Source organism: Pongo abelii, chromosome 5 (genome assembly GCF_028885655.2).
Source record: "Pongo abelii isolate AG06213 chromosome 5, NHGRI_mPonAbe1-v2.0_pri, whole genome shotgun sequence".
Taxonomy (NCBI): Eukaryota; Metazoa; Chordata; class Mammalia; order Primates; family Hominidae; genus Pongo; species Pongo abelii.
In genome coordinates, this window is record NC_071990.2 from 119,485,425 (window position 1) to 119,503,795 (window position 18,371).

The 18,371-nt window shown below is 39.3% G+C and overlaps 1 protein-coding gene across 3 annotated transcripts in view; it reads left to right on the forward strand.

Annotated features, from left to right (window-relative positions):
- The window catches only part of SLC35F1 (solute carrier family 35 member F1), a 415,003-nt gene that overhangs the window by 330,312 nt on the left and 66,320 nt on the right, over window positions 1–18,371 (forward strand). For all 3 annotated transcript variants that reach the window (XM_054558780.2, XM_024249202.3, XM_063724968.1), the window contains exon 3: window positions 2,931–3,058. In XM_054558780.2, the coding sequence (XP_054414755.1) occupies window positions 2,931–3,058 (128 nt within the window). The remainder of the gene's footprint in view (window positions 1–2,930; window positions 3,059–18,371) is intronic.

The following is an 18,371-nucleotide window of genomic DNA, read 5'->3' on the forward strand; positions in this document are numbered from 1 at the left end:
AATATCCAGAATCTACAATGAACTCCAACAAATTTACAAGAAAAAAACAAACAACCCCATCAAAAAGTGGGCAAAGGAGATGAACAGATACTTCTCAAAAGAAGACATTTATGCAGCCAAAAAACACATGAAAAAATGCTCACCATCACTGGCCATCAGAGAAATGATGAGATACCATCACATCACCAGTTAGAATGGCAATCATTAAAAAGTCAGGAAACAACAGGTGCTGGAGAGGATGTGGAGAAATAGGAACACTTTTACACTGTTGGTGGTACTGGAAACTAGTTCAACCATTGTGGAAATCAGTGTGGTGATTCCTCAGGGATCTAGAACTAGAAATACCGTTTGACCCAGCCATCCCATTACTGGGTATATACCCAAAGGACTGTAAATCATGCTGCTTTAAAGACACATGCACACGTATGTTTATTGCGGCACTATTCACAATAGCAAAGACTTGGAACCAACCCAAATGTCCAACAATGATAGACTGGATTAAGAAAATGTGGCACATATACACCATGGAATACTATGCAGCCATAAAAAATGATGAGTTCATGTCCTTTGTAGGGACATGGATGAAATTGGAAAACATCATTCTCAGCAAACTATCGCAAGGACAAAAAACCAAACACCGCATGTTCTAACTCATAGGTGGGAATTGAACAATGAGAACACGTGGACACAGGAAGGGGAACATCACACTCTGGGGCCTGTTGTGGGGTGGGGGGAAGGGGGAGGGATAGCATTAGGAGATATACCTAATGCTAAATGACGAGTTAATGGGTGCAGCACACCAGCATGGCACATGTATACATATGTAACTAACCTGCACATTGTGCACATGTACCCTAAAACTTAAAGTATAATAATAATAATAAAAAAAAGAGTTACTCATATTCTAGCACTGGCTCTTGACATATTCAGACAGTATTTCACAGTTTTTTTTTGTTTTCGATTCATTAATTTATTCACTCCGAAACACTTGGCTAACCCTTGCTATATGTCGGTATGCTAGAGGCTATGGATAAGTATATGAGTAAGACATTAACTCTACCTTTGGATAAAAGCACCCAGTCTAGTGAAGAGTCAGTAATCACAATCTTATGAAAGGATTAATCAAAGATGGATGTGCATTGCCCGGTTGGGGAAAGGGCTTAGCCAAAAGACCAGAGAAGGGCTACATTTTGAAAAATGAATAGGAGTTTGCAAGATGGGGAGTGCCGTTCCCTGAGACAGAAAGACTTTGTGCATGCTTGAAGGCTTGAAGGCTTGAAGGCTATGAGAAGTGTGGCTTGGAAAAGTAGGCTGGCAAACTGATTTGACCACCAAAGGTCAAGATACCCTTTTCTCTTATTGTCAACTGGCTGCAACTCATGCTTTGACAGTCTGTATGTAACTGAAAGCTTTGTGCTCACAAGTCTTCATAGGGTTGGAAAGACCACCTCATTATCATGGTCATTGGAATACAGCTAAGAGCAGAAATAAGTAGCTCTGATTCTGAGAGTGGTCCAAATACAGCTGAGGATCCAGTGTTCTGCTGAGGCTTTGAGGACCAGCTGAAGTACATCTCTAGTACTGAAGATGTGTGCCACTGTTTAGGCAGCCTCTAAGATGGCCTCCAAGGATCTCTGCCTCCTGGTATTCACTCCCTTATGAAATTCTCTCCGCTTGAATGTGGGCTGGACTTATTGACCCTTTACTAAAGAATAGAGTAGGGTGGAAGTGTCACTTTTGAGATTAGGTTATAAAAACCTTATCCTCCATCTTTGGTGTTCTCTCTCTCTGTCTCTCATTGTTCATCCTGGGATAAACCAAATGCCATGTTTTGAGGCAGTACTGTGCAAAGGTCCTTGGGGTAAGGGACCAACGCCCACCCACAGCCATGTGAGTGAGCTTGGAAGCAGCTCCCTCCCCAGTCATTCCTTCAGATGACACTGCATTCCCAGTTGACAACTGGCTGCAACTTACTAGGAGAACTTGAGCTGGAGACACTCAGTTAAGCTCTAACCTGTTTCTTGACCCAAAAAAACTGCAAGATAATCAGTATTTCTTGTTTTAAACAGCTCTGCCTCTGGATATCTTGTTACACAGCCATAAATGTGGTATATAGTCACCATTCACTAAGTTTCTGTACATCTACATCCTCTATGAAGGCCCCACAGGTTGGCTACAGAGAATTACTATTGTTCCTGATCATGATTGCCCTGCCTTGAGAAATAAGGTTTATCTCAGGCCTGAAATATATGTAAAAATAAGAATGAAGAACTAAGAGATTCAAAGTCTGTTCTGATGCTACCAGTTTAAAATGCAAGATGGTGAATATTATAGTTGTTGGCAGTATTAAAAGTGTTGTCAAATGGCACTCTTTTTCATCTGAGAGTAATGCCCCAACTTCCTCTCTCTTCCCATCACCCACAAACCACCAGAGTGCATGCAACATTCAAAGCTGATCAGGAACTCAGGATAGTATCTCAGAGTCTTACTACAGATCTGCTGCCAAGCACAAGCCTTTTTCTATTTGGCTCTTTCATTTTTATCTATTTTATCACAATCCTGAAATTTAGGATGATTTGGAATGTGTGTGTTTATGCAGCCTTTCTGGTACACCTTTCCTTTTATTTTCATGTGATGTAATTATGTTATTCTTCATTTATTCACACACAAAAGATGTTTTGCATGGTAAGCTTATAACCTGCCCAGTCTTACTCTGGCATAGAAAGTAACTCGAAAAGCCAAAATCTGCAATAAAGATAATTTGCTAAATAAAAACATGTGGGTATCTGATACGTTGATTTATTTGTTTAAATATTTGGTAAACTTTAGATTAAAAATATATAATGTTGCAACATATTAGAATTCTCCTAAATGTACAATTTATTCTATTTCAGGAACCTAACCCATTTCTTCTTAACTTTGTAACACAGGAGAAGAAAACCTCCTGGCAATTTTACGACGAAGATGGTGGAAGTACATGATTTTGGGACTCATAGACCTGGAAGCAAATTATCTGGTGGTCAAGGCTTACCAATACACAACTCTGACCAGTATCCAGGTACCAATGGTTCTTCTTCCCTTTTCAACTTCCTCTATCCAGATGTAGTTTACTTTCAGTTTAGTCCTTGAGAGTCTCTATACTACAAGTTACTATCTGTATACTATACTATAGTATACAGACTGCAGTATACAGATTCTGTATACTATAAGTCTATGAGTTTTGCAACAAGAGGGAAACTGGTTATATAAAAATTAACTTGAACTTTATTTATATGTCTTAATAATTTTTTAAATTTAAGTGTAATTGGACATCTTTTTTCTCTTTGTTTCGAATATATTGCAATTACTATTGACAATGTAAAAAAAATTTGTGGCTTTGAATGCTGTCAACTAATCTTATGTTAGCAGGAGAATTATTAATAGAAAAACAAATCAATTTTAATCACAACTTATAACTTTTTAGAATGTTAATAGACTTTGATTAAATAATCAAACTGCTTAATAATCTTTTCTTTTAGCTTTTTTAATGTGTAGAATTTGCTACCTGAAGGGACAGGATTTTTCCTAAAAGGACAAGGATTCAATTCTTAAAATGTGTTATGCATGAAGATAGCTACTGTGTTTCTCTCCCCTTTCTTCCCTCTCCTGCTCTTTCTCACATGAACACACACACACACACACACACACACACACACACAATTGCAAGTTTACTTTCACTTTTCACAATTTTTGACAGACATATATATTCCTCATTACACTGTAAATGATAAACTTAACTATTTTTGTTTCATCTTCACTTCTTTTTATATGGTACTATTCTTAAATCCATACCATTGCAAAGCTCTAGGATAAAACACAAAACAAAACATTGTTCTCATACTAGATTTAGTTTAGTTTTGATACTTCCTGCCATCTTGTCTATTTGCTTACGAACAATAATGACAAAAATGGAGAAACAAATAAGCAGCAAAGCACTTGAAAAAATTAGATGAAATATAGTGGGTGGGAAACTATCTACACCTGACTTAGTTTTCCTACCATCTGATTTTCATATGAACTTCAAAGATAGCTTGAAATGAAAGTAATTAATGGTAGCATTTTTCCAGGACTGCCTCCATATGCACGTTGTGTTCCAAGAGCTTTTGTGGGATCAGATTCCTAGTAAGGTGCATATTGAAGAAAATAGATAACTGATAAGGGAGACCTGAGCCTGCCCGATCACTTTAATCCTTAGCATCCTGTGACTTTTAGACTGATGTTGGAAGAGATACGAGGCAATAGCCAGATGCCCCATGAGACCCCAGAAGGAGTGCATTCTGCCTCTTGGCACTTGCCTTTTTAAAAATTTCCTTGTATGAAATCCTTTCTCTCCCTTTTAGAACTTTCTTTTCTCCAATTTTTAGAGCCCTGCTCTCCCTACAGTTGGCCTTCTTGTTTCTTTTTCATCCTTTCCAAGATGAAAAAGAGACACAAAATGCCCCCATGCACAATATATAACATTTCTTTATGTTAAAAAATATATTGGGGGATACTCATACTCTCTATTCTCTATACATTGTCAATGCTGTTAGGACATTTTTAAGGACCTTGAAAGCAAGGACTATGACTTTTTTAAAGTTAATTTATAAATCTACCTGGTACAGCATCATGCACAAATTAGCATTTAGACATAAACACACCAATTATAAATATGATTAAGCCATCACCTAGGACTCCCCCAGTTACATTTTCTTTATTTTGCGTAAGACCTCATGAATTCTAAGAAAACACACACACACACACACACACACACACACAAAATGGTTGCAAATTCCAGAGGGGGAATAATTCAGTGTATAACTTTTTTTTTTTCCTTTGTCTCACTTTGTTACCGAGGCTGCAGTGCAGTGGCAGAAACATGCCTCACTGCTGCCTCAACTTCCTGGGCTCAAGCGATCCTCTGGCCTCAGCCCCCACAAGTAGCTGGGACTACAGGCACACGCCACCACGCCTGGCTAATTTTTGTAGTTTTTCTAGAGATGGGATTTCCCCATGTTGCCCAGGCTGGTCTCGAACTCCTGGGCTCAAGAGATCCACCCACCTCAGCCTCCTAAAGTGCTGGGATTACAGGCATGAGCCACGCGCCCAGCCCATATGTCTTCTTTAACAGCGATAGTTATAATGTCCTTCATATTCACCTCTCCATACAATAAAGCTTTAAAATGGAAAAACCTTTTAGATACGTCGTAGTTGCACCAGTAATTTGGTATGCTGTGTACAAATGAAATGAGTTTCATAAAATTGGTGAATTTACCACAAATTTAATTTTGAAGTCTTATTGTATATTTCTATGATAAATACTAATACACTGAAAAAAATTATGGAAATAAAAATTATTGGCAGTGTTCTCTTTATGTATATCAACATTCATTATTCAGTGCAATCTGAAGTTGTCACTAGAAAAAAACATTGTTTCTTTCTTTCCACCTCCTCTCTTCCTTTCTCATCTTAGAAATGGTATAAGAATATTTCCCACTACGGATGTCCCATAAACACCTATGTTCCTCTCTCTTAAACACACGCACAATTTGCTACATTTTTAAAGTTAATACCCTGCTCAAGGTGTTTCTATTACTTGGAATATTCTTTTTGTCTCCATCCCCTACCTAATGAAGTCCTATTTATTTCAAGGTCCTCTGTACCTTAGGATGCTTTCAAATTATGAATAACAGAAAGCCCAGCAGAAACTGTCTTTTGATAAGCTGGGCATACAGTTGTGCACCTCTGTAGTCCCAGCTGCCCAGCTACTGGGGAGGTTGGGGCCAGAGGATTTCTTGAGGCCAGGAATTCAAGGCAGTCCTGGGCAATATAGCAAGATCCCATCTCTAAAATAATAATAATAATGATGATAATAATAATAATAATAATAATGGGAATGTATTGATTCTCATAACTGGAACATCTAGAAAAAGGATGATCTTCAGGATAGTTGGCCAAATGTCTTAATAATGTCATCAGGGGCTCATTTTTGTTTTTTGTTTTTCCCATCTTTCCCCTCTACTGTCCCTTCTGCTAGATTTATGTTAAAGCAGGCTCCTCTCATGGTCATGAGAAGGTTTTTAGCACAAATTGGGAGTACGTGTCCTTCTTCCTTCATGTCCAATGAGAGACAGAAAAGGTGCTTGCCCACAACCATTGAATAAAAGTCTAGCACTGTATTCTCATTAGGCCACACTAATGGCCAAGGGGAATGCTGTGAGTTAATTGGCTTAGACCTGAAGTATCTGAATCAATAGAAGAGGAGATTTCTCTCACTGATTTAGCTGAACATTTCTCAATAGAAGTACTCCTGGCATTTTGAGTGAACAGTACCCACTAATAGAGTCAGGGTGGGATCAATGCCATCCAATCACATATCTGTCACCCATTAAGGGAGAGGTGAGACAGATGGATGCAGGAGGAAAAACCACAATGTCTCTACACCCAGTGTAGCTCCCACCTCCCATCAACAAACCCCACAATGGTAACAAGTCTCTCTCTCTCTCTTGTCTCCCGAGGTGCTTTGCTTTTTAGCTCTATTTGCAGTCTTTTACCTGAGAAGGATGTTTGCATATTCCCATCTACTCCACCAAACTGTGAGCTCTTTCATGGCAAGGATAATCTCTTGTTCACCTTTGAATCTCTAGTACCTAGAGGAAACCCCAGCACATACTAGATACTAAATACATGTTTAAAGAAGTTAATTGTATACATTGATTTCCAGTATTTTGGTGCACAGGAGCTCCCAGTGGTCCTTTATCTATATTTAGAGGCCCCCAGAATGTTCATAGAGGTAGAGTGGGGAAAGGGAGGGAGGAATGTTGGCTTCACACCAAAACTGGACCCATTATCCCAGAGTCAAAATGTATTAATGGACCTAAGGGGGAAATGAGGAGTGACTTTCCTGTTTGGAACCATAGTTGGCTTTTTTTTTCTGTTAAGCATTGAAAAAATTACAACAAATTGTTTCTTAAGTTCAGTGAGTTTTTTTTTTTTTTTTTAGTTTTTTCAAGTATGTTTTGCCTGTGAACAGTGGCAATTTATTCTTAATAGCTGGTCCCCTGATCCTCAGGTATTTAGTTCAAACCTATGTTCTACACCTGCCACTATATCCATCCTGCCATCTTTCTCAAGTTAGCCATTTGACACCCTATTTAATGCTGCATTCTATGAAAAAGTTTATTTTAATTCTGTAGTAAGAAAAATAATTTCAGTGAAATATCAATTAGTCTTCACTGTAATTTACTGAGCAAGAAACAGGGAAGTAAAAAGGCAAGTTGAATCTAACAGTTCTAGAACCATTTTTCCACCTATAACAAATAAATCTATTAAATAATAAGTGATCAGAACAGAAGGCATTTCCTCTGTGAGCCATGTTTATAGCGCTGTTTAGTAATTTAGTTCTGTTTACTCACTACAGATTGATGGAACTGACAAGTACTTACTACAATTTTCCCTTGTTTCTATAAATATTAGTTGAACACATAATATGGGTTTTACTCATATTAATCAGTAAAGAAGACACGTTTATTTAGCATCTGAGGAATGCAATAGTTACTGCAGGTGATATAAAGAGAAATGAATCAGCCTTGCCCTACTGGAGCTTATGAACTTCTAAAGGGGATAAGAGGCACAGCCTAGTGATAGTAACACCAAGTGTGGCAAGAGAGCAGACACCTAAGTGCTATGATTTTCAAAGGAGGTAGAGATGATAGTTGAAGAAAAGTCAAGAAAGTGTCCATTCAGATGGGTCTATGAGGTTGGATAAAAAGTGGAGAGGATAAAATGTGGGTATAACTTTGCATATGAAACAAACCTCATAACAGAAGCCTGGGGTCCCAAAACTCAAGGAATATGATTGGAGAACAATTATTTTCATCTGATTAATACAGTCACTTCAAAAGTAATTACTGAATACTTCGTGTTCAAGACACTGTATTAGGTGGTGAATGTACATGTAAGCAAAAATAAATACAGTACATATTCTCACAGAACTTCCAGTCAAGTGGGAAAGGAAGCTTTTAATCAAATAACCAAACATATGAAGACATAATCAAGAATAAACATTCTGAAGGAAATCAACACAGTTCTCTGGGAACATTTGTCAAAGCAATCTAACCCAAACTGGAAGGTTGGGGAAGATTTTCCTGAAGAACTGATGGTGGAACTGAGTAGATTAGTTGGAAGGGAAAGAGATCCAGGCTAAGCAGACAGCATGTTCAAGGCCCTATGTTGGGATGGACCATGGCAAGGATGAGGTTCGGAGCAGGGTCGTGTCTGGGCAAGGACACCAAAGAGAAGAGTGGCACAAGATGGCGAGACAAAGAGGCAGGGGTCAGCACCCACAGGTCTGGGTGGCCATTTCAAGTGTTTGGGTCTTTAGGCTAGTACCACCAGAAGCCACTGCAAAATTTTTAATCTGCAAGGTAATGTGACAGATTTGAGTTTCAAAGACCGTTGTGGCTTGTATGTGAACAGATTGAAGCAATAGGTACTCTAAAGGGAATAGAGGAAGTGAGAGCCAAGAGTTAAGCTGGGCCATATTGTAGAAGGTCTTCACTGCCAGAATGACTTAATGTTGTAGGTAAAAGAAAACTTGAATTTTTCTTAGGAAACAAATGATAGGATGTGACCCAAGCACATTTGTTTTAACAAGAGAGATTTCATTAATAATTGGCAGAGCACCAAATGCTCTTGTTTTCAGATTCTCTCAAAAACAGAGATGTAAACAAAAAGGCATAAAGAGTCACTCCTTGCTCTATCCTCTTGCCCTTTCAGTTTCTGCACCACACTTATGGTTAAATGTCACAAACAATTGATATATGAAGCTTGAGAGGAAAATGTATATATATTGCTGCAATTTCCTGTGAATCTATAATCACTGTAAAAATATTGTTGCAATTTCCTGTGAATCTATAATCATTGTAAAAATATAAGATCCTTTGAACCCTTCACATAGCTTTCCCCAATGGTGACATTTTCTATTACTTTAGAATAATGACAGATCCAGGATATTGACTGCAGACCTTATTCAGTTTTCATACATTTTTACCTTCGTGTGTGTGTGTGTGTGTGTGTGTGTGTGTGTGTGTGTAGTTCTATGCACTTTGGTCTCATGTATAGATTCATGTGACCACCACTACAATCGGGTACAGAATAGTCCCATCACCACAAAGGAAATCCCCTGGAGCTACCCCTATGAAGCCCATCACCCTCATCTCTGTCGCTGGCAACCACTAATCTGTTCTTCATCTATACAATTCTGTCAGGTAGAGAATGCTATATAAAAATTGAATTTTACAGTATTTAACATTTTGCGATTGGCTTTTTTCACTAAGCATAATGTCCTTAAGTCCCTCTAAATTGTTTCATGTATCAATAGTTTGTTCTTTTTTATTGTTGAGTAGTATCCCATAGTATGAATAAACCAAAATTTGTTTAACCATTTACCTGTTGAAAGACATTTGTGTTGTGTCAACCTTTAGGCTTTTATAAATAAAGCTGCTGTGAACATTCATGTGCAGGTTTTTGTATCAATAAAGTATTCATTTCTCTGGGATGCATGCACAAAAGTGCAATAGCTGAGTCATATGGTAAGTGCATATTTACTTTTAGAAGCTGTCAAGCTAATTCCCATAGCAGCTGTACCATTTTACATTCCTACCAGCAATGTATGAGACATCATTGGTTCTCCATCCTCACCAGCATTTGGTGTTACCATTAATTTTTATTTTTTGCAACCTAAAAGCCGTGTAGTAATATTTCATTGTGGTTTTAATTTATATTTACAGAATGGCTAGTAATGTTGAATATCTTTTGGGAAAAATATTTTTAAATTTTTTTTATAATATGAAGCTAAAAAAAGTTAACACTGGCAAAAATGATAACATTTACGCAGGAAAAAGATGATGAAAGAAAGATATTGAAGTGAAGAAACCTAGCTGTTTTCCTTATTAGAAAGTAAAAAGAGAGATGGTAGCATTATCATGTTGGATTTATAAGGATTTTATTCTAAAGATGCATTTGTAGGCTTGTGTAACTTGACTTGTGGAGAATGAATAGATTGTGCTGTGACTTTGAGAGAGATTAGCAATGACATTTGGACACATTTTCAAAGCTATGCTATTTTTATAACTGTGCTATATGAACCATTACAGTAGAAATACTAGCTGTATGACTTCTTATCCAAAGATTATTCATCTTTTTTCAGGCATACAGACTAAAATGCAAACAGATTAAACTAGTGTTTCTGTGAAATAAGAAGAAAGTGTATCTCTTCAAACATGATAGTTTGGTAATTAAAATTCACTCACGTTGGGAACAATTTCCCATACCCTTGCTAACCATGCTGAGGGGTCTGAGCCTCTGACACCATATCCCCTCCTTCACACAGTGCATATTTCACAGCTCTTCAGATTCTTTAAGCAGTTTCCATCAGGAGTGAAGGACAAGGAGGTAATCCTTCCAACACTGATTATTTTCTTTTCTGCACCACTCCTCTGACGTGGGCATGTTAGTAGAGATTAATACAAAACAAATGCCAGCCTCCCTAATGTGCAGTGTGATATCCAACCTTAAGACTAATTCCACAGGGCGTATAAAACATGCATGCAACAGTTAGTCTCATCACTTTATGTAACTCTCAGGCCTTTCTGGGTTCACTCTTTCTGAATTTCCATAGGCTAAGTTGTATCAAATACAGAGAAAGGCCAAGTTGTTTGTACTTTTTCATATGTCTAGAGTCTGAGGTTTAAGCCATATGAGTAGATTTGGCATACATATTACTTTATTGATTAAGAAATGCCCTAGACGAGGCATGGTGGTTCATGCCTGCAATCCCAGCACTTTGGGAGGCTCAGGCAGGAGGATTGCTTGAGCCTGGGAGTTTGGGGAAAGCCTGGGCACATAGCAGGACCTCAATTCTACAAAAAGAAATGCCTTAGCTAAATGCTAGGGATACAACCCCTGATTAGACCTGGGCCCTGCTATGAGGCAACCGACAGCTACATTAACACTTAGAATACAATACAGTAAGTGTGATGATAAAAGTCTGCAACCAGCTCCATGGAGACACAGGAGAAACAGCTCCCACCCTCAGGTTTCATGTAAATATGGTCCCATAGTCAAGACATATGACAAATGAAACTCACTAAGCAGACTTCTAAAATTTGTAGACAACTTAAATGTTGACCTTTGTGGATGAGCCAGAGAGAAAGCTTGCCTATTTACATTAGAAACGGGTCCCAGGAGCTAGGGTTTATGACTAAAGCTCAGCTCTTAAGGCTATATTTTCTTCTTTATCCTTGCTGTTTTTACCTGTCCCTGATGCAGGACTGTGGAAGTTTAATGACTATTCAAATGATATTCTTAAAGTACATTAAAAGGCAGAGCTTTTAAAACCAAAGTGCTTGCCCCCAAAGGGAACGTGATATTCCAAATCTCTTTCAGACTGAGTTCTTAGATCCAGACTTCCTATTGCCATGATTGTGAAAATAACTTAAATATATAGCACTTCAAATCTAACTATTTGGTTGGGTGCTGCACAGTTTTCTGTCAGGCTTTTGTCCTGATATGGGGCATAAACACCTGCATATCATCAGAGGAACACAGTAGAGCTATTGTCAATCTCTCTTTAGTTCCATTACTATGCCCATTCCTACACCATCTTTAAATGCGTTCTCCACAACTGCCTACCACAGAAGGTGATGCAGGACAGGTGAGCCCCAAAGTGGGGCTTAGCCCACAGAGTTCTTGGCTTTGCCCAGGAAAGAATTCAAGGGCAAGCCAGAGGTAGAAGAAAATGGCTTTATTGAAGCAGCAATGTTACAGCTCTGGCAGTGTTACAGCTCTCTGACTGCTCCTGTAGAGTGGGGCTACCCCTTAGGCAGAGATCAGAAGCTTAGGGCAATTTTGCAGTCATATTGATACTCATTTTAAATTACACACAGATTAAAGGGTGATTTATGCAGAAATTTCTAGGGAAGGGGTAGTAACTTTGGCAAAGCCATTGGAAAGCAAGGGACGTATCTCTCTCCCTTTCCTTCAACTACATTCTGCAACATCCATGTTTGCAAGATTGGAAAACATGTATTTGATCCTGTCTGAACTCTTTATTCATTTCTTCATCTTCAGTTTTCTTATAGTAACTGTCACTTTCTACTCTATGTGATAATTGTTTATTTATATATTTTCTCTTTCAAGTTTGTAAAAATCTTTGAAAGTGGGACCTGTGTACTTGGAATTTAATAAGCCCTGAATCAACTCCTAATGTTTGAATAAATGCAGAAACAATTCGTCTTTGTTTCCTTCACAGTATTGTGTATGTGATAGATGCTAAAAACATATCAAACATTTGAAAATAAGTCAATGAATGAAAGGATTTCTAAAGGCCAGCTATTGGGCAAGGCAACACAAGTGACCTCTAGTAGTTTTATCACCAGTAAGTGCGTTTATTCACACAGGACACAGGTATGGAACACTAAACACCTTTTCAGTATTCTGCTACGGTCTGGAAATGTAAAGATAACTAAAAAAAAGATCCCCTCTCTGAAGAAGCTTTAAGTATTATAGACATAGAATGGATGCAGGTTCATTCATGCTACACTTGGATGTCCAAAGAAACTGTACTGTCTTTATATTCTATAATCGATCTAATCTTTATAGTGAACCTTCTTCCAAACACCCTCCACCTGGCTAAGTAGCAGTAGGTGGAGGGAAAAAACTGACTAAATGTAGAACTTGCCAATCCCTTCCCGTTTAAAAACTCTCTTTGGATAATTCAGTTGCTTTTGGACAAATGCTCAGCCTCTCAGACATCACAACCCCCACACTCATTTCTGAGATGGTCTGTGGATTTCTAGGAGGTTTATATGACCTTGTGGCCTGATGTTCATCCTGTGCCTAATGTCCCTAGGGGCAGCTGGCTAGTAGTTGGATGTGCACCTGCTGTGCTGGACACGGAGCTTCTGTCTGGCGTTCTGCTGGCCTCTGCTGCTCTCTCCTCCCAGCAGTTGTCTCTCTCTTCTTGTGGACTGCTCCCACCTACGCTTGATTCTCACTGATAAAGTGAACCTCCAGATGTGAATGCATTTGGTTGCCAACCTTTGTGATTCCTGCAACATAGACTGTTCCCCGCCTCCCAGCCTGCACCCCTTCTCAGGCAGGGCACACAGATGTCTAAACATCTTCCAGCAACACAGGAGCTGAGGATAATTCCAGGACCTTTAGTGCTCTGCTAAGCACACATCACTCCAGTTGTTCTCTGATGTGGCTTCCTCAGCTTGGTGTGGGGCTTGTGCCCCCCAAAAAAACCTGATGCTTTTTTTTGGTTTGCCTTCAAACTATCTAGTATTCTTTCTGTCCTCTGGGACTTCAGAGAGGGCACATCTTGGGCACATATGACTTAACACTTGTTTCTCCCTTGTCAGTTTCCTTTCCTCTTTGCACAATCAGTGGATGGGAGGGAGGGACAAGCTCTCCCTCTCTCTTTCTCTCTAGTATGGACTTCCTTGTCTCCCATCCTCATCTCCCATCCTCCTTCCAGGGATACCAGGCCCGGTTCAGCCTTGAGGCAGAAGAGGCAACCTTTCACATTCTGGAAGAAACTCTGATATGGTTGGCAGTATGGATTCTTCATATGTTGGAAGGAGAATTTCAGAATTTAGAATCCCTTATTTCTCCCGGACCCTGATTTCCAAGATGCTTCCTTGCTAAAGAAGTCAAGAAAGTCAGCTTTGGGTTTTAAAGCTGATCACTGACCTCTCTGTTCTATAAGGGACTGGCCCTCTTTTTCTTCATGGCTCAGTTTTACAGGTAGATGGCTGTATGGAGCATGATTTAACAGAGGAAATTAAATTTCCAAACTTTTATGCCTGTTTTGCTGGAAGATAGATCAGTAAATGAATTACAATGCAGTGTGAAATGTAGTAAAATGGAGCTACACATGAAATGCCATGGAACTACAGAGGAGGAGTGAGTGGCTCTACCCCATGACAGACAGGACTCCAGAGGTGACACCTGAACAGGATCTGTAAACCTAGGTTTTACTGACAACATGAATCTGATGATAAAGCAGGCCACTTGGTTCTCTGGTCATTTTCAGCTCCAATGGTGCACATAGACAGGTTATAAATCAGTGAGGTGCCCTAACATGTTTGTTTTCTGTCTCTGAGCATCAATTTTCTCACCTGTAAGTGAGAATAAAAATCATTTCCCCTGGTGTGATCATGGTATGCAAATGTAACATTGTATTTGATGGTCCACTAAGGCAAAAATGATGCAACCAACAAAAAAATTTCTATTATTCTTATCCTGCCACCAGCTCCTAATGCAGTCTCTAACTCCCTCCCTGGTGAAATTCCTCAGTCCTTCCTACTAAGTGACTTTTAACAGTGCCCCCACTGGTCTCCTCATGCTCTCGAGCTTGCCTGAGATCCATATGACAGTCAGATGGCCAAGCTGGGACACCCATTATCTTAGCAATGTCTCCAGCACATAGTAGATGCTCAATAAATGCCAGCTCCTGTTACTCACATATTTTCCACTTCATCTGTTCTTTCCATCAATCCAATTTAAGGAAAATGCATAAAGAAGATACATTTTGCCTAACCATCTTCTTATACACTCTTACTCTTGGACAACAAATTTAAGAGGAATGGTGAATTTCAGTTGCATGCAAAGCGATCTAAGTGAAAGAATTTGCTGGAGACAAGGAGAAGGTTAGGAAACCCACATTCCAATTAGCTTTGCCACTGACCAATTATGGTGTTATCTCAGGTAAGACCAGTGCCAGTCAATAGAGGTGAAATCTCATAAAGATTAATGACGCTGCTGCTAGATATTAACAAAATTATTCCAGCCCACTCTGTTTTAGAGTGAAAGTATCAGGGGAAATTGTACAAACAAGTGTGGTAGTATCCTACTTGGAATCGTGTTTTCCCAGTACCAGGGGCTAAGCTTTGTCTGCAGTGAATGTGTTCCCAAAATAATATTTTCAAATATATTTTTGCAAATGATTTATATTTTTAATATACTAGGAAATACACTAGGCAATTTCTTATAAATCAAAAAATCATTTTGTGCTATGAATAATAAATCATATTTTTCCTTAGGTATTCTTTCTATACACTAAATCTGTGAAGAGTAAAACACTTCTGTAGTCCAGTATTACACTACACACAAAGTTTCCTACTTAAATTCTTAGAACTAATGGACAAATTGCCTGGCATATTTGGTGGATAAAGTTGGATAGGCAAATATATCATTCTTCAAAGTGCTATCTTTTAATAGTATATACTTGTTCTAATGTGGCTATCATTTAGAATTTCTCTTTTGAAATCTCCTTCAGAACCAGTTTTAAGTCATTTAAGTTTTTTTATAATTTATCCTTCATTTGAATCCAGAAAGTATTATCTAGCATAATCCAGCATTTTGGTTCTTTCCAAATAATAAAACCTACCCAAAAAGCATGAGCAATTGCTTTCATTAAGGATATTCCAATGAGTGCTCAGAGGCAATTTCAAAGAGTTAGTATATTTTTGAGTGATGAAAGATTCATTAAACTACAACCATAACCTTCCAGAGTGACTATCTTAAATGACAACCATGTTCGGATGAGTGAATTCCAGTGCATTACAGAAGATTAGATATGTAAACACCTGCACATCCTGCTCAATAAGTGGCAATTTTCTTCTTCCCTTAAAAGAACTTTCCATTATTTTCAAGGCACACCTTTCATTATGCATGAACATAGCTGGAACAGTAAGCAGAATAATGGCCCTCCAAAGAAGTCGATGTTCTGATCCCTATAATATGTAAATATATTACTTTACATGGCAAAAAAGACTCTGTGGATGTTATTAAAGCAATGATGTTGCTATGGTGAGATTATTCTGAATTATGTAGGTGACCTCAATGTAATCATAAAGGTTCTTTGAAGAGAAGCCCTTTGCAGGAGTCAGAGTAAAGGGAGATGTAATAATAGAAGTGGAGGTCAGAGTCAGGGAGAGACTTGAAAACACCACATTGCTGGCTTTGAAGATGGAGAAAGGGGCTACAAGCCATGGAATGCAGGCAGACCCTAGAAGCTGAAAAAGGCAGGGAAAGGGATTGTCTCCTAGAGCCTACAGAAGGAACACAACCCTGCCATCCCCTTGATTTTAGGACTTCTGACCTCCAGAACTATAAGATAAACGTGTGCTGTTTTAAGCCATTAAGTTTGTGGTCATTTACTACAGCAGCAATGGAAAACTAATAACAGTTGGAGACAATATCTATATCCTCCCCACCTGCTATAGATTGATTGTTTGTTCTTCCTGAAATTCACATATTGAAATCCTAACCCCCAATATAATGGTATTTGGAGGTGGAGCCTTTGGGAGGTGACGAGATCATGAGGGTGGAGCCCTCCTGAATGGGATTAGTGCCCTTATAAAAGAGACCCCATTGACCTCCCCTGCCCTTTACCATGCATGGGAGGACACAGAAAAATGACTGCTGTCTGTGAACCAGGGCGTGGGCCCCCACCAGACAGAATCTGCTAAGTCTTTGATCTTAGACACCAACCTCCAGAACTGTGGGAAATAAATTTCTGTTGTTTATAAGCCACCCAGTCTATGGTGTTTTTTTACAGCAGCCCTAATATACTGAGGCACCACCCTCCAGGCAAGTTCGAAGGCACTTATCTGCTGAGAGCCTTCTCCAAATAGAACTGGAAACATAAGTGTAAGAGCAGGTTCTCCTGCCCACCTGTGCTTGTGTTTCCCTTGTTTGAGAAAAGTATCCTGCCCAGGAGCTGTTCCTTCTTTGTGGTTACTAAGGTGCCAATTCTCCCAATACTGCCTAGATGGGCTCCTTGGAGAGCACCTTGGTGCTGTCTGCCTGAATAGATGCACATGAAAACACTTCTACACCTTGACTGGTTCCAATGACAGACGTGCTCATTTTGAGTCTATCACTGTACAAAATTCACCTGTAATAAATGGTTAAAGTGGGAAAGTGTCCTTGCATGTAAAAAAGGAAAAAGAAAAACTATGCAAAGCCTGCTTCCATTGGCAATGCATTTGAGGAGATGGGTTTGTTCATAAATCAGTAAAAGCCTGCGAGCTGCTTTATGACTGAAAGGTACAGTCTTACGGCCACTGAGACTTTTTAAGACCCAATGAGAATGCATAGAAACACCAGCATCTGAGAAATAGCAGTTTGTCTCTCTCCTTCCTTTCTTCCCTCTTCCCTTTTTCTGAGTTGGGGCCATTTCTAATTCAAGAGCCTTTGAACAGGAAGACAGACCGTGACTGGGCATTTCCTGAAGCCATTAAGTAGGGTGCTCTGTGAGTAGTTTAGGAGCTGTGACAGCATCTGGGCCAGAGAACGATGACAGGAAGTAACAGCTGCCCAGGCACTCACCTTTGATTCCCCATGGCAGAAATCATCTCAATAAGTAGATTTATACAGTACAGCTAACTTGATGACAGTGGAGCTCCCCAAGTGGTTCAGAGTAATAGAAATTATTCATTGCTTCATTGGTTATTCATTCATTCAACATCTACTATCTGCCAGGCAATGCAATGAGCACCTCAAGACTCTGCTCAACTGTCATCTTTTCAGTGAACTCTTCTCTAACCACCCTGTTTAAAATTGCAACCTCACACCTGCTCCTATACTGCCTCCCCTGTCCCCTGTTTAATTTTTCTCCATAGTTCTTATCACCACTGACATAACTAATTTTACTTAATTGGCTGTCTTGTCTTATAAACTCTGTAAGGGCAGGGAATTTTCTTATTACCTGGAATTTGTATTTTGTAGGATAGTGCCTACACACAGAAGGTGTTCCATAAATATTTTTGAATGAATTCATAAAATACTTATAGGGTCACTACTGTGTGCCAAGCACCACCCTAGCTGCAAGAGATAAAACTCAGCAGAAAAGAGAAAAATTCCTGCGCTTAAGGAAAGGAATTGCATTTTAGCATAATCAATACAATTAGGTAATACAGAGATGTATGGGAGCCCCTCAGGGGGCACCTAATCTGGATTTAGGGAGCCAGAGAGGGCTTGCTGGAGGAAGCATTGGCTAAACTGAACTCTGACAAGGGAGAAGGACATGAGAACTCCAGACAGGGGAACAACATGTAGAAAGAAATGAGTCATGGCAGCCAGGTGCAGTGGCTCACACCTGTAATCCCAGCACTTTGGGAGTCCAAGGCGGGTGGATCACTTCAGGTCAGGAGTTTGAGACCAGCCTGGCCAACATGGTGAAACCTCGTCTCTACTAAAAAATACAAAAAGCCGGACATGGTGGCATGTGCCTGTAATCCCAGCTACTCAGAAGACTGAGGCAGAAGAATGGCTTGAAC